At 42.9% G+C, this 22,237-nt stretch overlaps 2 protein-coding genes across 3 annotated transcripts in view; both read right to left on the bottom strand.

Annotated features, from left to right (window-relative positions):
- The window catches only part of LOC102127036 (NBPF family member NBPF4), a 635,890-nt gene that overhangs the window by 240,100 nt on the left and 373,553 nt on the right, over nucleotides 1-22,237 (bottom strand).
- NOTCH2 (notch receptor 2) overlaps nucleotides 1-22,237 on the bottom strand; it is a 190,372-nt gene that overhangs the window by 157,062 nt on the left and 11,073 nt on the right. Inside the window, exon 1 of one of the 2 annotated variants that reach the window (XM_005542139.5) lies at nucleotides 1,630-1,916. The exons of the other annotated variant lie outside the window; for it this stretch is intronic. Within the exon in view, the coding sequence (XP_005542196.4) occupies nucleotides 1,630-1,702 (73 nt within the window). The 5' untranslated portion in view covers nucleotides 1,703-1,916. Of the gene's footprint in view, nucleotides 1-1,629; nucleotides 1,917-22,237 lie in introns of those variants that run through there. 2 annotated transcript variants of the gene reach the window in all.

The raw sequence follows: 22,237 nt of genomic DNA, 5'->3' as shown, positions 1-22,237 counted from the left end.
AAAGCTTTCACTCAAAGAAACAGGACAAGCAAAAACACCATCATATGCTCTTTATTAAATGTTTCAGAAACAACAGCTCTGCTTCATCATTACAAAGCCTCCTGGTCCACTTCTGAAATTCTTAGTGACCTAGACGTGTACGAAATTTGAACTTTCCAAGAAGTATCTAGTTGGTGCTGAACAACCCACTACTGTTTTCAGGTGATAAATAACCTTGTTCTCTTTTTAAACATCTGCGATTGACATGTCGACTGCCTGTTAACAATGAACAAAGACCATATTTTTCTGAAGCTCATCATCTTCCTAACCTTTTATCTGAAAAAAGATGTAGTTCACGTACTAGTTTTTTGGTGAAGGTAAAAATCTTTGTTCGGATTAGGCTCAGAAAAAGAAGGGGCTCCTTACTGTTCAACAAAAATGCACAAAACACCATCCCACTGGAGCATCAATCTCAGAGTAAAACACAGCCTCGGCCCTGAAAGGACTTTATGAACACCTTTAGAGTGTCATCCGTTTAATATACATTATTTTAATTAATCCTATTAGCTGGATAATTTCATCCCTATTTTATTGGTGAGTTCATACAGCAGAGCTAGATTTGAATCCAGGATTACAAAGCAGGGCTCCAAAGCCCAAGTTACTTCCACTATAGAGTCTGAAGAAATGAAGAATCTAAAAGTGTGGGTGGGATGGGGAAGACACGATTTGATTCCCTTTCCTTGGTCCAACCGTGTTAGAAACATCCAACCATAAAGAAGCTTTCTAAGGAAGCCCTTTGAATTAACGTATCCACTTTTCCTCACCCGCCCGTGCCCCACCCCCAGCCATGCCAAAGGAGCAGCAAATGCTGCTGCCAGGTTGGAGGAATTGGTGATCGTCACACCACATTCCTGCGTCTGGACACAGCCTGAAAGAGCAGCAGAGCTCCGCGCCTCGGAAAGAATAACAGCAGTTGAGATTTTTAAATCATGTGCTTCAACATGCAGCCACACCAGTTGCCCTACTTCTCCTGCCTCCACCTTTCAAAGACACGAGCAGTACACCCGGCTCCTCCGGACTTTCGGTGGGATCGGAGTGTCAAAACTCAGGCGCGCCGCAAAACCCAGTCCCCATCCAAACCAAGCCCACACACCCGGCCCGTGTGCCGCCCCCCGGCAAAGCCGAGGCTGGCTGCGAAGGTGCAGGCCGTTTGGCTTGGCGGCCCTGCCCCCGCTCTCCACGCCAGAATCTGGCATTCCTTCGCTCAGCCCCTCCGAGGCCCGCCGTCGGCTCTCGCTCGACCCCAGGAAACGCGGAACCTGAAGGGCAAAACTGCCCACCTCTCCGCACCCTGACACTAGGAAAAGGGAGTTTCTGAGACTTGCTGCCGGCCTCCCTCCGGCCGAGGAGGCGTGTGAGGGGTCCCGGGCCGCGGGGAGCAGAGGCGGCGGGGAACCCCGGGGGTTGGCGGGGGCGCCACGGGAGGGGCCCCCGGCGATGTCCAAACTTTCGGGAACCCAGCGAGTGGCCTCGCTCCGCGCCGACGGCCGAGCCTGGCCTTCCCACAGAGAGGAGGACCGAGGGGGAGAAGGGTCGCCCTAGGTGGCGGCCCCGGGCGCCGCGGACAGCGCCCCTCAGCCCGATACTCACCACGCGCGGGGGCCGCGCGGCACAACCAGAGCGCCAGCAGCGCCCACAGCAGAGCGGGGCGCAGGGCGGGCATCTTCTCGGTCGCCTCCTCCTCCGCCGCCGCCGCCTGGGCAGATCCACATGGGGAGGGGGTCCCAACAGAGGAGCCCCACTCTCTCCTCCCCACCTCCTGCTTCAAAGGCTCAGGCCCTGGCGCTACGCTCCGAAGTCCCGGCGCAAATGCCTCGACTCCCCGCGCCCCGAGTCCGCCTCTCCTCCGCCGCCGCCTCAGCCGCCGCCCGAAGTTTGGCTGAAACTTTCTCGGGTGTGCAGCGAAGCAGCCTCGTGTGTCCTTCCGCCTCAGCCGCCTCCTCCCACCGCAAGCCCCGCCCCACTGTCGCCGCGGCCTCGGCCCCGCCGCCTTGGGCACCCAGGGGTTTCCCGCAGGAAGAAGCGCCGGCCCGAGCTCCGCGCGGAGGGATCTACTACGAGTCATCGGTGCCGGCCGCATCCTTCTCCAGCCGCCCCGGGGGCCGCAGCGCCTTCACTCGATCAGGGCTGCAGCGCCTCGCTGGCCGGGCCCGTGCCGAAGGGGCGTTGGGGCGGAGGGGAGTGGGGTAGGGCTCTGAACTTCAAGCACTGGAGTTTGCCGGGATCGTGAACTTGCAGGGAGAGGCGGCCCTCATCCAGTGAGGTCTGTATCGCCCCCTACACCCACACATCCACACACTGCTTTGCTAGCTAGAGGAATGCGCTGGAGTAGGACCAGTGCTGTCAAAGAAGAAAAGGGGGCCAAGGCGCCAAAGTCCATTAAAAAGGAATAGAGCCATCATGGAGTGGTGCTGCCCCATTCATTCATTCATTTGTTCATCCGTGTAGCAAGTATTTCTTAATTGCCTTACTTTGCGTAGCTGTGTGTTTGGCAGTGGAATGATACCAAAGATGCACAAGCAACTTTGAGGACCAAGACTTTGCCGCTGTGGGCTGGGGGATTCAGGGAAGGCTTTCACATAGGAGCTGGGATGAAAGCAGGATCTTGAAAGGTCAGTAAAATTTGTATAAGACGAGACCAGCTAAGCTAAGGATATTCATTGTAACACTGTAATAGCAAAACCTTGAAAACAACATAAATATCCACCCTCAGAGGAATGGATGAATGATGTAAGGTACATTTATAAAATGAAATGCAACACACTAACTGAAAAGACTATATTTATGTCAATAGGGGTAAAGCTTAAAAACTAGATGATAGTGACAAAACTAATCGCAGAGGGAGACAAAGTATACCATTTATGCTTATTGTTTTCAAAACAATACTACACATTATCTGTGGATGCATGTATATAGATATAGATATTAAGAGACTATAACCAGAATAGTAGTTACTTGCAGGGCAGGAGAGTAGGGTGTGTGATCAAGCCTGGGTACAAATGGGCTACTAAGAAAAGAGCTAAAAGTAAGAACAACAGCAATAGTTGTATGGACATATCATTCCAGGAAAGAGCCCTCATGAAAGCAAAGGTACAGTCAAAAGAGTAAGTAAACGAGTTCTGGCTCTGTTAGCAGTGAGAGGAGTCAAGGAGGGAAAGGGGATTGGAACCAAATTATGCAGCCTTGAATGGCAAGCTGAAAGGGTGGGGAGGCAGCTACCTCTTAGGTCACAGAAAACTATTGAAAGTTTTTAAACAGAGTTGAGACTGATGGAAAGGAAGATTGCTCTGATAATCCTGTACAAAATTGATTGTTGGGAGCAAGAGGTGAACTGGAGCCCCAGGACCAGTCAAGAGTTAGTGAAACAGTCCAGGCACAAATTTAAGAAGACCTGAACTAATGAGGTAGATTTCAGAAGGAATGGATCTGAGACAATGTTAAAGAAAAAGAAAAAAAAAAGTGGGGATGTGACTAATTGGATGTGGGAGTTTACAATCCTGTTGGGATGGGAAATCCTACCCTGACTCCTATAGGGTAAAATTCAAACTTCTAAAAATGGTACATACAAGGCCTTTTCGTCATTGGGCCCCATCTCCTGTCCTCCCTGCCCCTGTTGTGAACTTCACACAATAACAGTATTGACTAACTTGAGATTCCCCCAAACATATCTTGCTGTTGCTGTCCCAGTACCTTCTGTTCCTTTGGCTTGGAATGACTCCTGTAGTCCCCTTCCCTCCTCCTCGTAATGAACTTCGAATCATAATTCATCCTTCAGTCCAAAGAAGGCTTTGCCGACATCGCAATAAATTCCTACTCCTAACAGACAGTCCCTCCACTGTCTTCCACTGCCACTTCTTTATCTTACACCGATATTTATTTTTCACACAGGACACTTTGTATTTCTGTGTTCTCAACTACATTTTGAGGTCCTCATGGGCAAGGACCACAGCCTATTCATCCCCAGTGTCTATCACATAATAGATGTTGAACTAGAATGTAAAACAACACTAAGCAAGTGCAAATCAGTATGGGCATAGACCTATGAAGTTCCAAAACTGTATGTTAGCAGGCACTTACGGTAAGCAAGTACTGTTAGTGAAAGTGGTCACATTGGAATACTAGAAACTCTTTTCAAAAATAGCGTAGTCAAAACATTTTTGGAATTTCTGTTGTGCAAATATGTTCAGAGAAAGATAACACTATTTTTCAGTTGTTTACCCACAGTGTTACCAGTTTGATCTTCCTCTTTACTCACTAAAGATAATTCATAGTGACTTGGCTGCATACAAATTTTAAAAATCACTTGCAAAGATAAGTTTTGTCACTATTAAAATATATTCAGAAGAATATAAGATAGTTATCCCCAAAGAGCAACTCTAGAAGTGACTGTAGCTATGACAACATTATTAAAATAAATGTGCAGGCCAGGTGTGGTGGCTCATGTCGTAATCCCAGCACTTTGGCAGGCAGATACCTGAAGTCAGGAGTTCGAGACCAGCGTGGCCAACATGGTGAAACCCCATCTCTACTAAAAATACAAAAAAATGAGCCGGGCATGGTGGTGGGCACCTGTAATCCCAACTACTCGGGAGACTGAGGCAGGAGAATTGCTTGAACCCAGGAGGCAGAGGTTGCAGTGAGCCAAGATCGTGCCACTGTACTCCAGCCTGGGCAACAAGAGCAAAACTCTGTCTCAAAAAAAAAGAAAAAAAATAGGTATGCAGTTTCTCAAAGTAACCGTTTTAAAGAAAGCAGCTATTATGTTCACATATAACTTTTGTTAAATGTGTTACAATATGAAACTTACTGCATACATTCTGGTAAGGACAAGAGAAGTAAAGAGTAAATAGTATGAATGGAAGTAAGGGAAAAATATGACTGAAGACATGTTTTAAAAATAAGTTTTAATGATAGAAAAATATGAATAAGGGCTACCAATTGTTTTAGTTTTAATCAAAACTAAAAATGTACATCTATATCTTTACTAATTTAAACTTACATAAAACTACCTTCCAAAATAAATGCAGAATTGGGCACTTATTTGTTCTCATGTCTGTCCTCTCAGAGCCAATAAGCTGTAAAAAACTCGCACAGGCAGGGGCTCTGTCTTATTTTCTGTTTCGCCCCAGTTTCTATCACGTAAGTGCTCAATAATATACGTTTTACATAAATGCTGAATGAGGAACATATATATCTATATAAACTGGGGAGCTATGCAAGACTGGAAGAATGTCTTACTGTGTTGGAGAAGTTGAAGAAGAGATTCTGGGGTAGCTAGGACGCACAGATTGAGCTACACCACGAATCTCTCCATGTAACCCAGGAACCCAAGGATATGTGATGAGATGTTTGTGGAAGCAGGAATTAAAAGGAAGATTTCTTTTAATGATGCCTTGCAGTTGTGCAGTGATTTAGACGTTCCAGAAACACTTTTAAGTATATTATCTCATTTGATCCTCAAAACAATCGTGGGAAATAGGCACCCCAGTCATTATTATCCCCATTTCGCAGATGAAGAAACTGAGATAGAGCTTTAAGTATCTTGCCCAAGGTTAAATAAGTAATTAGTGAGCTGAGACAAACCCCCCACTATTTCTGTCCTCTTACTCAGTCTCACTCCACTGCCCCTTTGTGGAACAGTGTGAAGCACATCCAAGATGATATTTAGCATGGGGACCTCTGCATAGAGGGACACCAGCTTCCTGTCACTTCCATGTTAGTACAGAACAAGCTGACCCACTGTAACTGGGAAACATAAACAAGTGAATACATTCTTTTAATTTAAAATATTTTTCAGAGCCTGTTCTCTACAAAGCACATACTAGGCTCTGCTGCAATGCAGAAATAAATAAAACCCAGCCCCTGTTCTTTGGAGATCACAGAGCATTGAGGGAAGCCAACATACAAATAACATAACTAAAACAGAGATAAAGCACAGGGATATGGGAAAGTAGAGCGCATGGGATTAATTTTGAGTCCACTTTCATCTCATCCAGGCCCTAGCCTGAAAGATATGAACTGTGGTGGCCTACACAGCTGGACTGTAAACCATGTGACAAGAGTCATTTCTTACCCCTTATTGATGTTTGTAAACTCCACAGTAGTTGGTTCTTTGCCTTGCATAGAGTATGTGCTCAATAAAGACCTACTTTCTGAAAGGTTCACAAAGTTCAGCCAAACACAGGACAAGTTCTAGAAGGCAAGAAGTTAACCTCAGGATTCAAACGAGCTCTGAGAATTAAGAACCAGCCAGACCCTTCCACTGATCCTACACCCAATTAATTACCTCTGCTCTAATTAAGGGAATCAGTAATATAAGTAATTGTAATATGGGCGATATAGTTTGCCTGTGTCCCCACCCAATATCTTATTTTGAATTATAATCTCCATGTGTCAAGGGAGAGACCAGGTGGAGGTAATTGAATCATGGGGGCGGTTTCTTCCATGCTGTTCTCCTGATAATGAGTGAGTTCATGACATCTGATGGTTTTATGTATTTGGTAGTTCCTTCTGCATTCATTTTCCTTCATGCCGCCTTGTGAAGAAGGTACCTTGCCTCCCCTTTGCCTTCTGCCATGGTTGTAAGTTTCCTGAGGCCTTCCCAGTCATGCTAAACTGTGAGTCAGTTAACCTGTTTCCTTTATAAATTGCCCAGTCTTGGGCAGTTCTTTACAGCGCTTTGAAGACAGATTAATACAATGGGCTTCTTGACCTAGTTTTGCCCTTTTATGAAAGTGATTATCTCAATTTGATTGATGTTAAGGAAGGACACAGTGGCTCATGCCTGTAATCCCAACACTTTGGAAGTCCGAGGCAGAAGGATTGCTGGAGCCCAGGAGTTTAAGACCAGCCTGGGCAACAAAGTGAGACCCTGTCTCTACAAAAAATCCAAAAACTAACTGGGCATGATGATGCATGTCTCTAGTCCCAGCTACTCGGGAGGCTGACTGATCCCAGGAGGTTGAGGCTACAGTGAACCATGTTACCACTACTGCGTTTCAGCTTGGGGGACAGAGCAGGACCCTGTCAAAAAAACTTACCTAGAAATTTCACATCTTCTGCTATGCATGAGATAAGCAGGAAAATTCATATAGGAATGCCCACTGTATCACTACCTTAAAATCTTCTTTTAATTCTTTTAAGCATTTTATGCTAGGAGGTATTACACTTCAACTCCTAAGTAGGTGTGCACTTTTTGCGTATGATGTATGAAAGCGTTGACCTGTATGCACCAAGATGTCTCCCCAATTTTACAGTATCATAAATTCACAACTGTGTAATTATCAAACCACAATATTATTGGATGAGTCTCAGTGCTTTAGTCACTAAAATGGTTATGCAATTTTGAATATTTGTTCTCAGGGACTGTTGAATTGTTTTTACTCACATTCTTATATTCTTCCTTCATGATTAGCCAAGACATTCTTGACAGCAAGATTCAGGCACACAGAAAGTTTCTACCTTAAAATATGGAAAATCTTCATACCATCTAGGTGCAGATTATATCTAAGTCCCCCGAAGAAGAAGAAGGAAACTTTTCTTATTAAGTGGAATTCAAAATGGTTAACTAAGTATGAGAGTAGGGGCATCAAAAGTAAGGAAGAGAAATCCCATTACAAGAAGTAGTATGCACAGGCCAGGCACAATGACTCACACTTGTAATCCCAGCATTTTGGGAGGCCAAGACGGGAGGATTGCTTGAGCCCAGGAGTTCAAGACCAGCCTGGGCAACATGTTGAAACCCTGACTCTACAAAAAAATACAAAAATTAGCTGGGCATGGTGGTGCACACCTATGGTCCCAGCTACTTAGGAGGCTGAGGTGGATGAATCACCTGTGCCCATGAAGTCAAGACTGCAGTGAACCATGATCACACCACTCCACCACTCCAGTCTGGGTGACAAAGTGAGTCCCTGTCTCCAAAAAAAAAAAAAAAAAAAAAAAGAAAAGAAATCTCCTTCTAAGTAAGTAATTCATCGGGAGATAATTAATGGCTGGCAACAGGTATTTATAATGGAAGCATACATGGCCTTAACGATAGGGTTTGCTTCTGAAAACACTCTAATTAAAAAGGGAAAGAGTAATTTTATAGGAAAGTACAAATCAGTGGTGTGTATGTCTACTAGTGTGTGCAAAGAGACAGAGGTGGTAATTGCTGGACTCAGACCAGATATCAGCAACAACTGAACATAATGACCTTATAAATATGCAAATAGGATTTCTGACAAAGCTAAAAGTACATCATTATTATTATTCATCAATGTGGAATGGAATGTGAAATTGGAATCAGCAGGTGAGGGGTGGTTGTACCTGAATATCCTGGATACCAACGTGTTTTTGTTTTTAATCATTCTAATCTCTGTTAAGAATAATGTCACATGACTACTTTATCCTCTTTCTCAGACAACTGATCCAATCATTTTTCTTTCAAACCTTTGCCTCCTTTCCTCTTGTAACACATACTAACAGTCTAAGCAGAAAGAGAAGAACAGATGGTAGTAAGACCTAGAATGTTTACCCCATTAAGATCTATATCTGAATCCAGAAGGAACACCTCATTGCTGAGAAGAGCCCTGCAAACAGTTCACACCTCTGTTTCTTTTGCAAGATGTAGCTACCTCAAAAAATCCTTCCTTAATCAGACTCTTATGGCCTGAAATCCTTGCCTTTCTGCTGATGACTGTCATTTGAGAGTACTTACCAAAGACAATGGTTGGGGAAATAGATATTTTAAAAATAAGGGAAGAAGTGGATAGGGTAAACCCGGGCTTACTTAGGTAAAGCTGAAGTTAGAAGACAACCTTTAAATTATATATATATTTAAAAAGGCAAAGTTAGAACACACAAAAGGTAGTATAGTTCCTTACCCATCCACCACTTGGTTTTGAGGAGAAAAGGGAAGAAGAGTTGAAGAGAAGAAAAACAGAACAGAAGAGTGGGAAAGGAAGATGTAAGGGTGCTCTGGAGTACTATGCACCTGTTTAGAAGTGGGGAAGTAGCACAAACAGTAGCAAAAGAAGAACCACCATGGAGTTCCTCCTTGCACATCTCTCTCCCCTCCCGAAGGCCTAGGGTGAGCCCACAGCATTGTTCCAGCAGTGAGGGAGTCTCACTGCCCCCCTGAGACTCTCTCACGGCCCTTAAGATACCTCCCTGAAGTCCCTCCAAAGAATTCATTGTGCCCCTAGTCCAAATCAGTTTCTTCCGTCATAAATACTCATACATAACCACAACAATAAAGCGTTAATAATGATAATGGCAATTTTGTGTGTCAAACATTATATTAAGCACTTTACCTGCTTTACTGTTGGTTATGCTTCAACAGCTTATGAGTAGGTATTATTATTTCTACTTCACAGTGCAAAAAAGTGACACCTGAGTAAGTTATCTGAGCTCACACAGCAGCTAAGCAGTGGCACAGGGATTTAAGCCCAGGTCCATCTGATCAACTCCGATGGCACATAGTTGACCTCTGCATTGTCCCACCTGCCCACAGGTTGCTGCTTCAGTGATCCAGTCTCATCCATTGTTTAGATGACCAACTTAACCACTGAATAAGTTATCCTCGAATCATTTATTGTAAGCCTAGTCTCTCAAGTTCATTGTGAGTCAAGGGCTGGGTCATATACCTCTTTTGTGCTCTTCTATATTGTGGCATCCAACCTCTTGCTTGTCAGCTTCCAACTCTGGGGCTACTTAAGGACTTCTTTTCCTGGCATCTGCCCCTCATATGGGAGATATGTTCAGACAATTCTATTGATTGGTTTCACCTTACAACTTTTTATTTTGAAATACTCTCTTCTAAGTGTTCCTAATACATTTTTTAAAGCCAGCAAGGAAAGAAATTCTGTTTATTGCCAACTAATCATAAACATTAAAACATCAGTTTAAAATTTAAAGGAAAAATGACCTATAATGCCACCACTGATAGCATTTTCGTGTGTTTTATTCATTTGTTCTTCATATGTATATTCTTACAGAGTTGTAATCAAGACATACATAGAGTTTTGTTTTGTTTTGTTTTTTTGAGTTGGAGTCTTGCTCTGTCACCCAAGCTGGAGTGCAGTGGCATGATCTCGGCTCACTGCAACCTCCGCCTCCCATGTTCAAGTGATTCTCCTGCCTCAGCCTCCCGAGTAGCTGGGATTACAGGCGTACACGACCACGCCCAGCTAATTTTTGTACTTTTAGTAGAGATGGGGTTTCACCATGTTGACCAGGCTGGTCTCGAACTCTTGACCTCAGATGATTCACCCGCCTTGGCCTCCCGAAGTGCTGGGATTCCAGGCATGAGCCACCATGGCTGGCTGACATACATATAATTTTTATCCAGATTTCTTAGGTAATTCATATATCATAAATATTTTCCTTTGTTGTCCATAGTTGCCATACCTATAGTGTTGTTATTGTCTGCAAAATATTCCAGCCTTAATTAATATATAGAGCTAGAATACTTTCTATATTAGTATTGGGATCTGTATCCAGAAGTTGTCCATCTTGTTTCAAAGACAGCCTTTGGGGACAATCCCTCCATACTTCTTTTATTGCCCATCACAATGGGATGAATAAGTGGACTCTTTCTTTATAATTGAATCAGGGTGATCGCTCAGCCCAAAAGAATCCCCTGCTGTTGCTCTCCAATCCCCTCCCTGCATTTACAAGTCTTCACCACTCTCCTGGAGCCTCTTTCCTTCTTTCTGTTCCCCATTTTCTTCCCAGCAAAAGGCTTCACTTCCTACTTCACTAAAGACATCTCCTAGTTCAAATATCACCTCCCCTGCAAAACCTTCCCTAGCCATCACCATTGCTACACTGACAGGCCATCTATGGACTCCCTACTATCTCCCCTCTCAACCTCACAACTTATCACTTATGTACCCACCTTTACTTCCTTCCGTTGTATCTCAGAAAAAAAGAGTCTTTCCTTCTTTCAATGCTAATTTTTCAGCACTGGCCATTGATTTCATTCCCTTCTGCCTTTTCCAGGACCATTTTGCATTCATTACCCACCGATTCCCACTGTCTCATCATTCATCTTTCCCTCTCTACTGGCTTTATCCCTCAGCCAACAATTTTCTTCCAGACACACACACACACACACACACACACGCGCACACACACACATACTTTCTATTGTATTTCTATTTCAAATTCATCTTTCACTTCCAAACCTCTTAAAAGAGTGTTTTTCCCTTGCTGTTTTTATTTCTGCAATTTATTACAGCTTCCTCTCCTTACATTTATTGAGCACTTACTATGTAAAAACAATGTGGAAACAGAGATCGATAAAGTAGTCCCTACTCCCGAAGAGCTTCTAGTTGGTAGGGAAGACAGTAAACCAAATCAACACAACACAATAAAATAAATTTTATGACATAAATATGTGCAAAAGTATCCATGGGGGGCTGCCTGGAGGAAATTGGAGAGACTTCCTAGGGAAGTGACATTTGAGTTAGGCCTTGAACAATGAGTGCAATATTACCAGGCAGAGACTGTGCATATATTGCACATGACTGACAGGAACAACTTATGCAGATAACTGAGAAACTATATTAATGATTACTTAGGAAGTACCAAATAGTTCAGGTGTCATAAGAGTAAGGAACGTTTGGGGAAGAGATGAAGAAAGAGTCATTTAGGCTAGTTGTTCTCAAACTTTAGCATATATCGGAATCACCCAGAAGACTTATAAAAATGCCAATTGCTAGGCTTCATTCCCAAAGTTTTAGAAGGGGTGCAGATTGAGCCAGATAATTTACATTTATAACAAGTTCCCAAGTGATGCCGATGCTGCTGATCTGGGGACCACACTTTGAGAACCACTGGCTTAGTAATGCAGCTTCTGCTTCAGTCGTTATAGTGAAATTACTTTTAGATGTCATCAGAGATCTCTAACTGACGAATGCAATGAACTCATTATCAGTCTTCATTTTCCTTGATGAGTTTGCAGCATTTGACATCATTGGCAATTTCAGTGACCTCTTAACTGTCTCCCAGCTTTTAGCCTCTCTTTTAGTCCATTCAGTACCCTGAAGCCCACAGGATTGTCCAAAATACAAGTATAAACCCATCACTTCCTACTTAAAACCCACCAATGGCTCCCCATTCTCTACAGTTAGAGCCCAAACTGGACAGACTGGCATGGAAAATCCTTGGCAATCCGACCACATTTACCTCTCCCGCTGTTGCTGCCCAGGATTGCATAGCCTTTGTTCCAAGCACATCAAGCTACTAGCCGGTCCCCAGACATGCTGTGGGCTCATGTCCTCTTCACCTCCATATGTGCACTTCCCTTGCTCCCTGCCCTCCCCTATCCCGTCCTCCCCTGGATCTATAGTGGTATAGTGGAGCCATAGTGATATGGTTTGGATGTGTGTCCCCTCCAAATCTCATGTTGAAATGTGATCCCCAGTGTTGGAGGTGGGGCCCAGTGGGAGGTGTTGGATCTTGAGGGCAGATCCCTCATGGATGGCTTAGTGCCATCCCCTTGGTGATAAGCAAGTTCTCACTCTGTTAGTTCACAGTAGACCTGGTTGTTTAAAAGGAGCCTGACACCCCCTCTCTCTCTTGCTCCCTCTCTTGCCATGTGACACATTGGCTCCCCTTTGCCCTCCACCAAGATTGCAAGCTTCCCGAGGCCCTCACCAGAAGCAGATGCTGGCAATATGCTTCACCTACAGGCGCAGAACTGTGAACCAAATAAACCTCTTTTTTTCTCTTTTTTTCCAGACAAATTCTTGCTCTGTCACCCAGTCTGGAGTGCCCTGGTGCAAGCTCTGCTCACTGCAACCTCTGCCTCATAGGTTCAAACAATTCTCATCCCTCAGCCTCCTGGGTAAGTGGGATTACAGGCTTGCACCACCACACCCAGCTACTCTTTGTATTTTTAGTAGAGACAGGCTCTTGCCATGTTGGCCAGGCTGGTCTCAAACTCCTGACCTCAAGTGATCCACTCACCTCAGCCTCCCAATGTTCTGGGATAATAGGTGTGAGCCACCACGCCTGGCCAAAATAAACCCCTTTTTCCCTTAAATTACCCAGTCTCAGGTATTCCTTTATAGCAATGCAAAATGGACCAATACCTATGGAATTTGGGGTGAAGGCCTAACTCCAATGTCATCTCTTGTCCAAAGCCTTCCTCAGCTTCCTGGCTCCTCTTCCTGAGGCCCTCCACGGTTGGTTTCTAAATATTATATATACCACTTAACAACTAGTTGAACATGTGATTACTATATGGGGACTTGCTTCAGTCTCTGAATCTTACTGTGAATCTATCGTATTATTTTCGTTATTGTCATAAAAGGCTTTCAATATAGGTGTATTGAATGAATGTTGAGAACATAGTACACATTTGATAAATAATGATTTGAGTAGGCACTTGCTGCTTGCCCAGTGGAACAGGCAAGCAGGCAAAGAGGAGGAGGAGGACACAAAGAGAAACTTTGTTAATGAGCAAGAATCAAACGTGCCACCTCACAGCCTCCTCACTCCCTGCCTTAGAGGGTGAACCACAGGCTATTTCCCATGATTCCCTCTTTCTTTGATGACACAGTGGTTTGTCAGCTCTGTGGACTGGGCAGTTATGCAGCTGTCTTTCTTGCTTTCAGCAAAGTACTTGCTGGAGGACTTATCTAAAGCTGAGAAGCAACACCTGTGGGGACTGGGCAGGAAACACTTTAGTAGTTTGTCTTGGTGCATGCACCACCAGCAGACAGCCATTTGCCTTCCATTTGGTTTCTGCAACTGAAGGAATGCTGGGGGGTTTCTCTGCTGCCAGGAAGAAGAGATTGCCCCCACCCCCATTCTTCCTCTCTCTCTCTTCCTTAGTCTTACCCCTGCACATTCTGATTCTTGTGGTGACCAGATCCTGCAGAAATAAAACAGGCCTGAGTTCCTATGTGGCTGGCTGTATCCTCTTCATTATCTAATAAAACTATGATGTTAAGGAAGCATCTATCAACTAATGAGCTCAGAACGCCCATGCCTTTTTTCACCTAGCCGTTCTCCATCTCTGTGCAAATGGCTACTAGAACAGCCATTTATAAAGTGACAACTATGTGTTGGGTGTTTTGCATACATGATCTCATTAGATCCATACAACATTCCTGCAAGATAGATATCTTTATCTCCATTTAGCAAATAAAGAAACTGATGCTTAAAGAAGTCAAATAACTTATCCAAGGTTGACAAGCTAATAAGTGGTAGGGGTCAGACTTGAACCTATGTTGCAACCATTTTAAAGCCCTATATGTTTTCCATTATTTATATCATCTTGGAGAACTAAAAAAGGTGAAAGTTACAGAATCAGCCAATGTCATAGCAGGAATTAAATTCACAGTGTTCTGATTTCCAGGGCGGCCTACAAATACCCACCATATTGAAAGAACTGTTTGAATGGGTATGTTTAATGTTCCGAGAATTTATGAAACTTAAAAATATGTGTTGATACTACAGTTGGAAAAGGACCCAGAATTGGAAAAGCTGCCTGATTGTTCATGAGTGCCCCTTGTCTCTACTGTCCTGTAGTCAGTGCCCCCTCAAAGTTGGATGCACCTGAGTGGAGGTGCTTTTCTGTCACCTAAAGTCACACATTTACCTTTGATCCAGACCCTCCCCAGAAGCAGTGCTTTTGAAATCTCTTCTCTTCTTCTTTTTGTTTGACAAAATATAAATGATAGTTTATTTCTAGAATGATGCCAAATTCAATAAAACAGTGATGGAGTTGTGTTTTGTTTTCTGGTCAAGTTGACACCATAAAGTGGATTTTCCTGAATATTTCCCTGTTCCACTGGTGCTCTTGGCATTGTGAATAAACAGAGCTGGTGATAACATCCATCATAGAGTTAAGCACATTGAGTGGGTGATAAAGTCAACAAGAAGCTGAAACAAGATTTACCACGGGTAAGCTGCCAAGAGTTGGCTGTAGATTCTAAGTGGACACTGTGGCTCATTCATCTTCACCCTTCAGCTTTCCACCCCAACATCATCCCTGCCTCAGCACTCATGACAAGAGTAGGAAAGCAGGAGAGAAGGAAAGCACAGGGGTCAAGTTCAGGGGACAAATACATAGCATTGATCTGCCTGAGATAAAACATAAAGACTCAGTAGTAAATTCTTAATGAGTACAGAGAGAGAACAAAGAAAAATGTTGTGGGGTTTTTGTGTGTTTGTTTTTTGAGACAGAGTCTCGCTTTGTCACCCAGGCTGGAGTGCAGTGGCGCGATCTCAGCTCACTGCAGGCTCAGCCTCCCGGGTTCACGCCATTCTGCTGTCTCAGCCTTCCGAGTAGCTTGGACTACAGGCACCCGCCACCATGCCAGGCTAATTTTTTGTATTTTTAGTAGAGACAGTGTTTCACCGTGTTAGCCAGGATGGTATCGATCTCCTGACCTCGTGGTCCCCCCACGTTGGCCCCCCCAAAGTGCTGGGATTATGGGTGTGAGCCACTGCACCTGGCCGAAAAACGTTTTTTAAGTCAAAATGAACCAACTAACAAACAAAAGTCATATTCCAGAAGTGCAAGTAGACACAAATGATCACTGGGCTTCTTTTAAGCAACATTCTGTTTTCTTGTCCTAACCTATCTCAAGCTAAGGAAATTCTAGGGTCTATTGTTCAAAGACTTCAAATTGTTTTCCTTGGATTATTCCCACTCTTATATTTTTCTTTCCTCTTTCCAAAAGTGGGTTAAAAATGTCCAGGTTTTTTAACTCATTAAGATGCCCATCAAGCATCTTAATGAGTTAGTCACGATTGCAACTGCATCTTTTAAATTACCCAACCTGTTGAAAGGCTGCCGTGAAAGGAGCTTCTACAAACAAAATCTGGGCTGTGTTTCTCATTATCTTATGTTGCAAAACGTGAATGAGGAGTTACTTCCAAAAGAGTAATTAGCATAAAGGCTGCTGAAGCAGAGAGGTAGGTGGGCTCCTGTCTCAATGGAAAATGTCGCTGTTGTTTCTGCAAGGAATATGTACCTTACTACTAAAGGAGAAGCTCTTTGCTAACAAATGTGAAAGGGTTTCACGCAGTTCATGGCACATCATAAGTGCTCATAATTTGTTTGCTGCATTGGAATTCTTTCAATAGTCTACTTCTCAGTCACATAATCAACTGTGACTACCTCCATTTCCTCACCATCCAGTCTCCTTATGTTCCATTACAGGAACTGCAGCCTCATCACCTATCACAGTGTTTCTCAACCCTTTTCTTTTCATCATTGCCTTCCTAAGGAGGCTTTTCAGACATTTTTAAAGATTGCTGTCCTCTACGAAATTTTGGTACCATAGTGTGAAGGTTAATTTTATGTGACAACTTTAGCGGTCTAAGGATTGCCGAGATGAGATCACTGGTAAAACATTATTTGTGGGTGTGTCTGGGAGGTGTTCTTGGAAAAGGTTAGCATTTGAATCGGTAGAGTGAGTAAAAGATCACCCTTGGCAGTGTGGGTAGGCCTCATGCAATCCCTTGAAGGCCTGAATGAAACAGAGAGGTGAAGGGAGCACAAGTTCACTCTCTCTTCTGGAGCTAGGACATCCATCTCCTCCTGCCCTTGGATATCAGTAGTGTTTCTGGTTCTTGGGCCTTTGGACTTGGACTGGGACTTACAAGATTGGCTCTCCTGGTTCTCAGGCCTTCTGGCTTGGACTGGAGTTAAAATGCACCATTGACTTTCCTGGGCTTCCAACTTGCAGACAAGCTGATCATGGGACTTCACAGTTTCCATAATTGCATGAGCCAATCTCTCGTAATAAATCTATTTCTGTATATCGATATGCAATATATGCTATCAGTTCTGTTTCTCTGGAGAGCCCTAATACACACAGATATATTGTGATATCAGTTTATGCATTGTATGTATATCTGCACTTTGTGCATTTAAAAAATTAAGTTGTGTTTTATCCCCCAAGAACACTTCTCACTCCCATTGAGAATGTGCAACCTATCAGACCACAGCAGACTGATTCAGGACACAGCAGAAGTAGAAAACAGAAATAGATGCTAGACAAAATCGATTTGGGCAAAAATTGATGCAGATGTCAGGCATAGAAGTTTGTCTAGATCAGGCTTAGTAAAGGTAAAGACAGACAGTTGGCCATACTGGTTAGCCAAACAGGGCACAGGTTGAAGAATACAGCTGACAGCAGTGTTGATGGAAGATAGGAGGGCAAGGTTCAAGGCAGGCAGAGATGTGAGAAATATTTGTCCACTGGGTCAGAGAATGCCTTATACAGAGAAATCTCATCGTCCAGAAAAGTTCCATGAAAGAGAAATTATTCTCAGGTCTGAAGCCAGATTTAGACATTTTGCCTTTGTTCCTCAGGAGCCTGGACTACCCAGTCGACTGTGCCCTATTGATGAAAATCTCTGATTATTATAGGGGAACACATTATGTTGGCTCCTGTATTCCCTGAGAACCATCTACATCTCCTAGTACTTTGAAGTCGTGGTATCAGATGAAAGAACCAAGCCTTCCAAACTGACTTGGAGCTGTGCTGAGGTATTCATGGCCTCAGGCATTCAAGCAGGTTGATCGGATATAAGGTGTGATATTCCTTTTCCTTAAGTCATTTATCCTCTGGAGATCCTAACCTAACGTAATCTCTCCTAACCTAAAACAGGAGCAGACCCAGGGTCCTGACTGGACATTCTCATTATGCTTCCTAAAACCATTAGGATCTCTTCATGGTCACATCCAACAGCCTTCCTCTTTCTCAGGGCTGCAGCTCATTGCATGTGGTGCTGCCTCTCACGTTCTCCTCTTTAATTAGAGGTCAGCCACTCTAACTGCAGCCTTCATCACACTCTGCCTCTAGAGTCTTCTGAATGCTGTCTTTGAGGGTCTTCTCGGTCTCTTCCTTCCTCTTTATCTTTTATCAAAGGCACTCTTTTAATCTTTTGGTTCCTTTCTGTTGCCCCTCCATTCTCATCTGTTTATATGTTCGCTTTAAGGTCATAAACATAGTTGAGTGCTTGCTATATGCCTAGCACTGATATAAACAAGATACGACTTTTGCACATTCTTATGATGGAACAGATATCTATATATAACCAAGCAAAACACAAGGTGAAATATGTAATACAGATCTGTACAAAATCTGTAGCAACTCAAAACAGGAAGTGATTAATTCTGTCTTGAGAAAAATAAAAGGCATTGCAGAAGGAAAAAGTTTTGATTTGTGCTCTGAGAATGAATTAGGGATTTATGAAAAGAAAAGTTGGAAGAAGGGCATTACAGTCAGAGAGATGAGGATGGGACAGGAACAGCATGACCAAGGAAGGTTAGAAAGGCCATGTGACTGGAGGGGAAGTAGGCAAGAGGGGCAGGGGGAGTGGTAGGCAATGACCCTGGAAAGTTAGGAATGTACCGCAGCTGTAGTCACCATTTAAACCTACATGTCTAATGGATCATTGCACTGCTTAACGTTCATTTTTAAACAGTAAATTTAGCTCATACTACTTACTATATACCATGTAACATGCTTACTGCTGGTAATACAAAGATAAATAAGCTGTCCCCTCAAGAAATCAAAATATAATAGAGAGGTAGATGTGTTTTAAAACTTATTATGTGCAATACAAGCCGACACATGCAGTGAAGGTAGTATGTATATGACACAAAATAGAGAGTGATTCGCTCTGAGCAGAACATGTTTCAGAGAAAAAGTGATAGCAGAGCTTTAAGAGATTAATTGGGGTTGGGTGGTGTGGTAAGCAGAGTAATGGCTTCCCAAAGATATCCACATCCCAGACTTGTAAATGTTACCTTTCATGTCAATGAGGACTTTGCAGATATGACTAAGTTTAAGGAAGATGGGAAGATCAGATTATTCAGATGAGCCTGATGTAATCACAGGGGTCCTTATAGAAAAAGGAGGTGAGAGTGTCAGAGAAAGAGATGTGACAATGAGGGGCCATCAGCCAAAGCCAAAAAGAAACAAACAAGAAAACCCAAAAACTGTGGCTAGAAGCTGGAAGAGACAAAGAACAGAGTCTCTCCTCCAGCTCCAGGAGGTATGCAGGTCTGCCAATGCCTTAATTTTAGCCTCACGAAATAGCCTCATTTCAGACTTCTGACCTCAAAAAGAGTAGGTTTATGATAGTTTGTTACAGCAGCAACAGGAAATGAATACAGATGGAAAAGCAACCAGGGTGTTGGGGGTGAGAGCATTCCAGGCAGAAGGAATAGTACAAGCAAAGGCATAGAGGCATGAAATAACATGGCAAACCCTCGGAGCAGGGGTTACAAGTAGTTTAGTGTTGCTTGGGTTTAAGAACCACCAAGTAAGGAGCAGAAGAATACACTGGCATGCAAGGCAACTGCCACAGGGCCTGGTAAGGAGCAGCCCTACCATGAAGCTTAGGTATTGCTGAAGTTTAGAAGGTAAATCAGGAGCCATTTTATGGTTTCACACAAAAAAGGAAAAACACTGAATTTTCAGTTTTGGAAGAAAAGCTTAATGGGGAAGAGCCCAGGGCAGGGAGACTGTTGAAGGAAGCTGTCACAAAGTTCTGGAGGGACGTGGTGGGGCTTGAACTAAAGCAGTGTGAGTAGTAGGAGAAGGCAGGGTAGTGATATTTAGGATTCAGAAAGTGACCAACTATGAGGAGCAAGGAGAAAGGGAAGAGTCAAGGATGACTCCACATTCCTGATTGGGACTTTGGTGAATGGCCATGTGCTTACTGACATGGGAAAAACTGGAAGTTCCTCCCAATATTTCTCAGATTCGTATTTTCTGAATTTCTGTATCCACTAGGCTAATCCGCCCATCAACCTATGTCTAGTCAGTCTTTAAAGTCTTCCTAGCCACTTTTTCTGATTCTAGCCTTTCCCCTTCTCAAGCTATTCTCCACCATGTCGTTAGAACAACTAATTCAATATTCATAAAATATTTATTTAGTGCCTGTCATGTTCCAGGTTCTGTTATAGACTCTGTTCATATCATAATGAATGAAACAATTTAAAAAATAAGCTACTTTACATTTAATGTAGAAGATCCTTATAGAAGGTAATTTTGGGTTGTTCCATCTCCAATTCATATCTTCTACAATGGCTTCAAATTTCCTCTCACTTTATATCTGAATTTTTTGGTGTGTGCTCAAGCTGTCAACTTCCTTGCACCAAACAAGCTGTAGGGACTCTTAACTTACAAACTGGTTGTGATCTAAAGCAGTGCTTTTCAGACTATCTGTGTGGTTAATTTTTTTTTAAATTTCCAAGCTTGTGGTCTAAGTGTCTTCCTGCATATGACTAGTGCACAGGTCATGCCACCTGTGACTCACTATGAGAATTCCACGACACCCAAACCAGTCCATACCCTGCTCATTGACATGAGTCCACTGACAGTGTGCTTGTATGTAACAGCATTCTCGATTTGCTCTAAAAATTTAAATGCTTACTCTCAATTTTAGCACCATCCACATAGCACATTTGAAATCTCCATACTTAGTAAGTCCCTTACTAAAAGAGTTTTGAGGGATTTGGAACACATTTTTTATAAGTGCCTAATTTTTTTTGCTTTTTTTTTTTTTCCTTCAACTTTTAAGTTCAGGGGCGTAGGTGCAGGATGTGGAGGTTTGTTACATAGGTAAATGTGCGCCATGGTGATTTGCTGTACGATTCATCCCATCACCTGCGTATTAAGCCCAGTATCCATTAGCTATTCTTCCTGACACTCTCCCTCCCCTCACACCCCCCTCTGACTGACCCCATCGTGTGTCGTTCCCCCCATGTGTCCATGTGTTCTCATCATTCATCTCCCCCTTATAAGTGAGAACATGCAGTGTTTGGTTCTCTGTCCCTGTGTTAGTTTGCTGAGAGTAATGGCCTCCAACTCCATCCATGTCCCTGCAAAAGACATGATCTTATTCCTTTTTATGGCTGCGTAGTATTCCATGGTGTATATGTACATTTTGTTTATCCAGTCTGTCATTGATGGAAATTTAGGTTGATTCCGTGTCTTTGCTATTGTGAATAGTGCTGCAATGAACATAAACATGCATGTATCTTTATAATATAATGATTTCTATTCCTTTGGGTATATACTCAATAGTTGGATTACGGGGTCAAATGTTTTTTCTGCCTCTAGCTCTTTGAGGAATTGCCACACTGTCTTCCACAGTGGTTGAACTAATTTACTCTCCCACCAACAGTGTAAAAGCATTCCTTTTTCTCCACAACCTCGCCAGCATCTGTTGTTTTTTGACTTTTTAGTAATAGCCATACTGACTGGCATGAGATGGTATCTCATTGTGGTTTTGATTTGCATTTCTCTAATGATCAGTGATGTTGAGCTTTTTATCATATGTTTTTGGTCACATGTTTGACTTCTTTTGAGAAGTGTCTGTTCATGTCCTTTGCCCATCTTTTAATGGGGTAGTTTTTTCTTGTAAATTTGTTTAAGTTCCTTGTAAACTCTGAATATTAGACCTTTGTCAGATGGATAGATTGCAAAAATTTTCTTTCATTCTGTAAATTGTCTGTTCACTCTGATGATAGTTTCATTTGCTGTGCAGAAGCTCATTAGTTTAATTAGATCCCATTTGTCAATTTTTGCTTTTATTGCAATTGCTTTTTCCTTTTTGGCCATGAAGGCCTTTTTTGTTGTTTTTTCTTTTTTGCTCGCCCATTGAAACCTATATTGGTCATGCTAGCTTATGTTTTTCCTGTAAATAGACCTTAGACTATGTGGAGACAGGAGAAGGAAGAGCTCTGGGACTACTCTTTGGTACATCATTTTCCTTTAGAGATAAATACTTCTTATTGTGCTTTCCTTTTCATGTTTTTCTTTTACTTCTCCTTAACCCATCCCATTTCATGCAAATGAAGATTACAATTAATATGAAAGACTCTCAAATTTTTCTCAAGTTCTTGCCAGAGGTATTCCAACCACTTCAATTTTACCAGCCCTAATTAGGTGAAGCTATTTAGCATAAATCATAGTTGCAATTCAACCTCAGGCTTATGAACTGGCTGGGACTAAAAAAGAGAAGGAGCCTTTTGTCTCTGATTCACTGGCTCAACTCTGGCGCTGGCTTATGTTGGACTGCCTCCAGCCCCCAATGACTATGTCTGCAGCCTTATATTACAGTTCTTTCAGAACCTTTTTTTCAATCCATATCCTTTCTTTGATTTTTAACACTACAAACTCTTTCTTCTGTGTGAATAAACTCTTTTTCTATGGCTCTCATGACTCTA

Source organism: Macaca fascicularis, chromosome 1, assembly GCF_037993035.2.
Source record: "Macaca fascicularis isolate 582-1 chromosome 1, T2T-MFA8v1.1".
NCBI lineage: Eukaryota > Metazoa > Chordata > Mammalia > Primates > Cercopithecidae > Macaca > Macaca fascicularis.
This window is presented reverse-complemented; position numbering and strand designations above follow the sequence as displayed.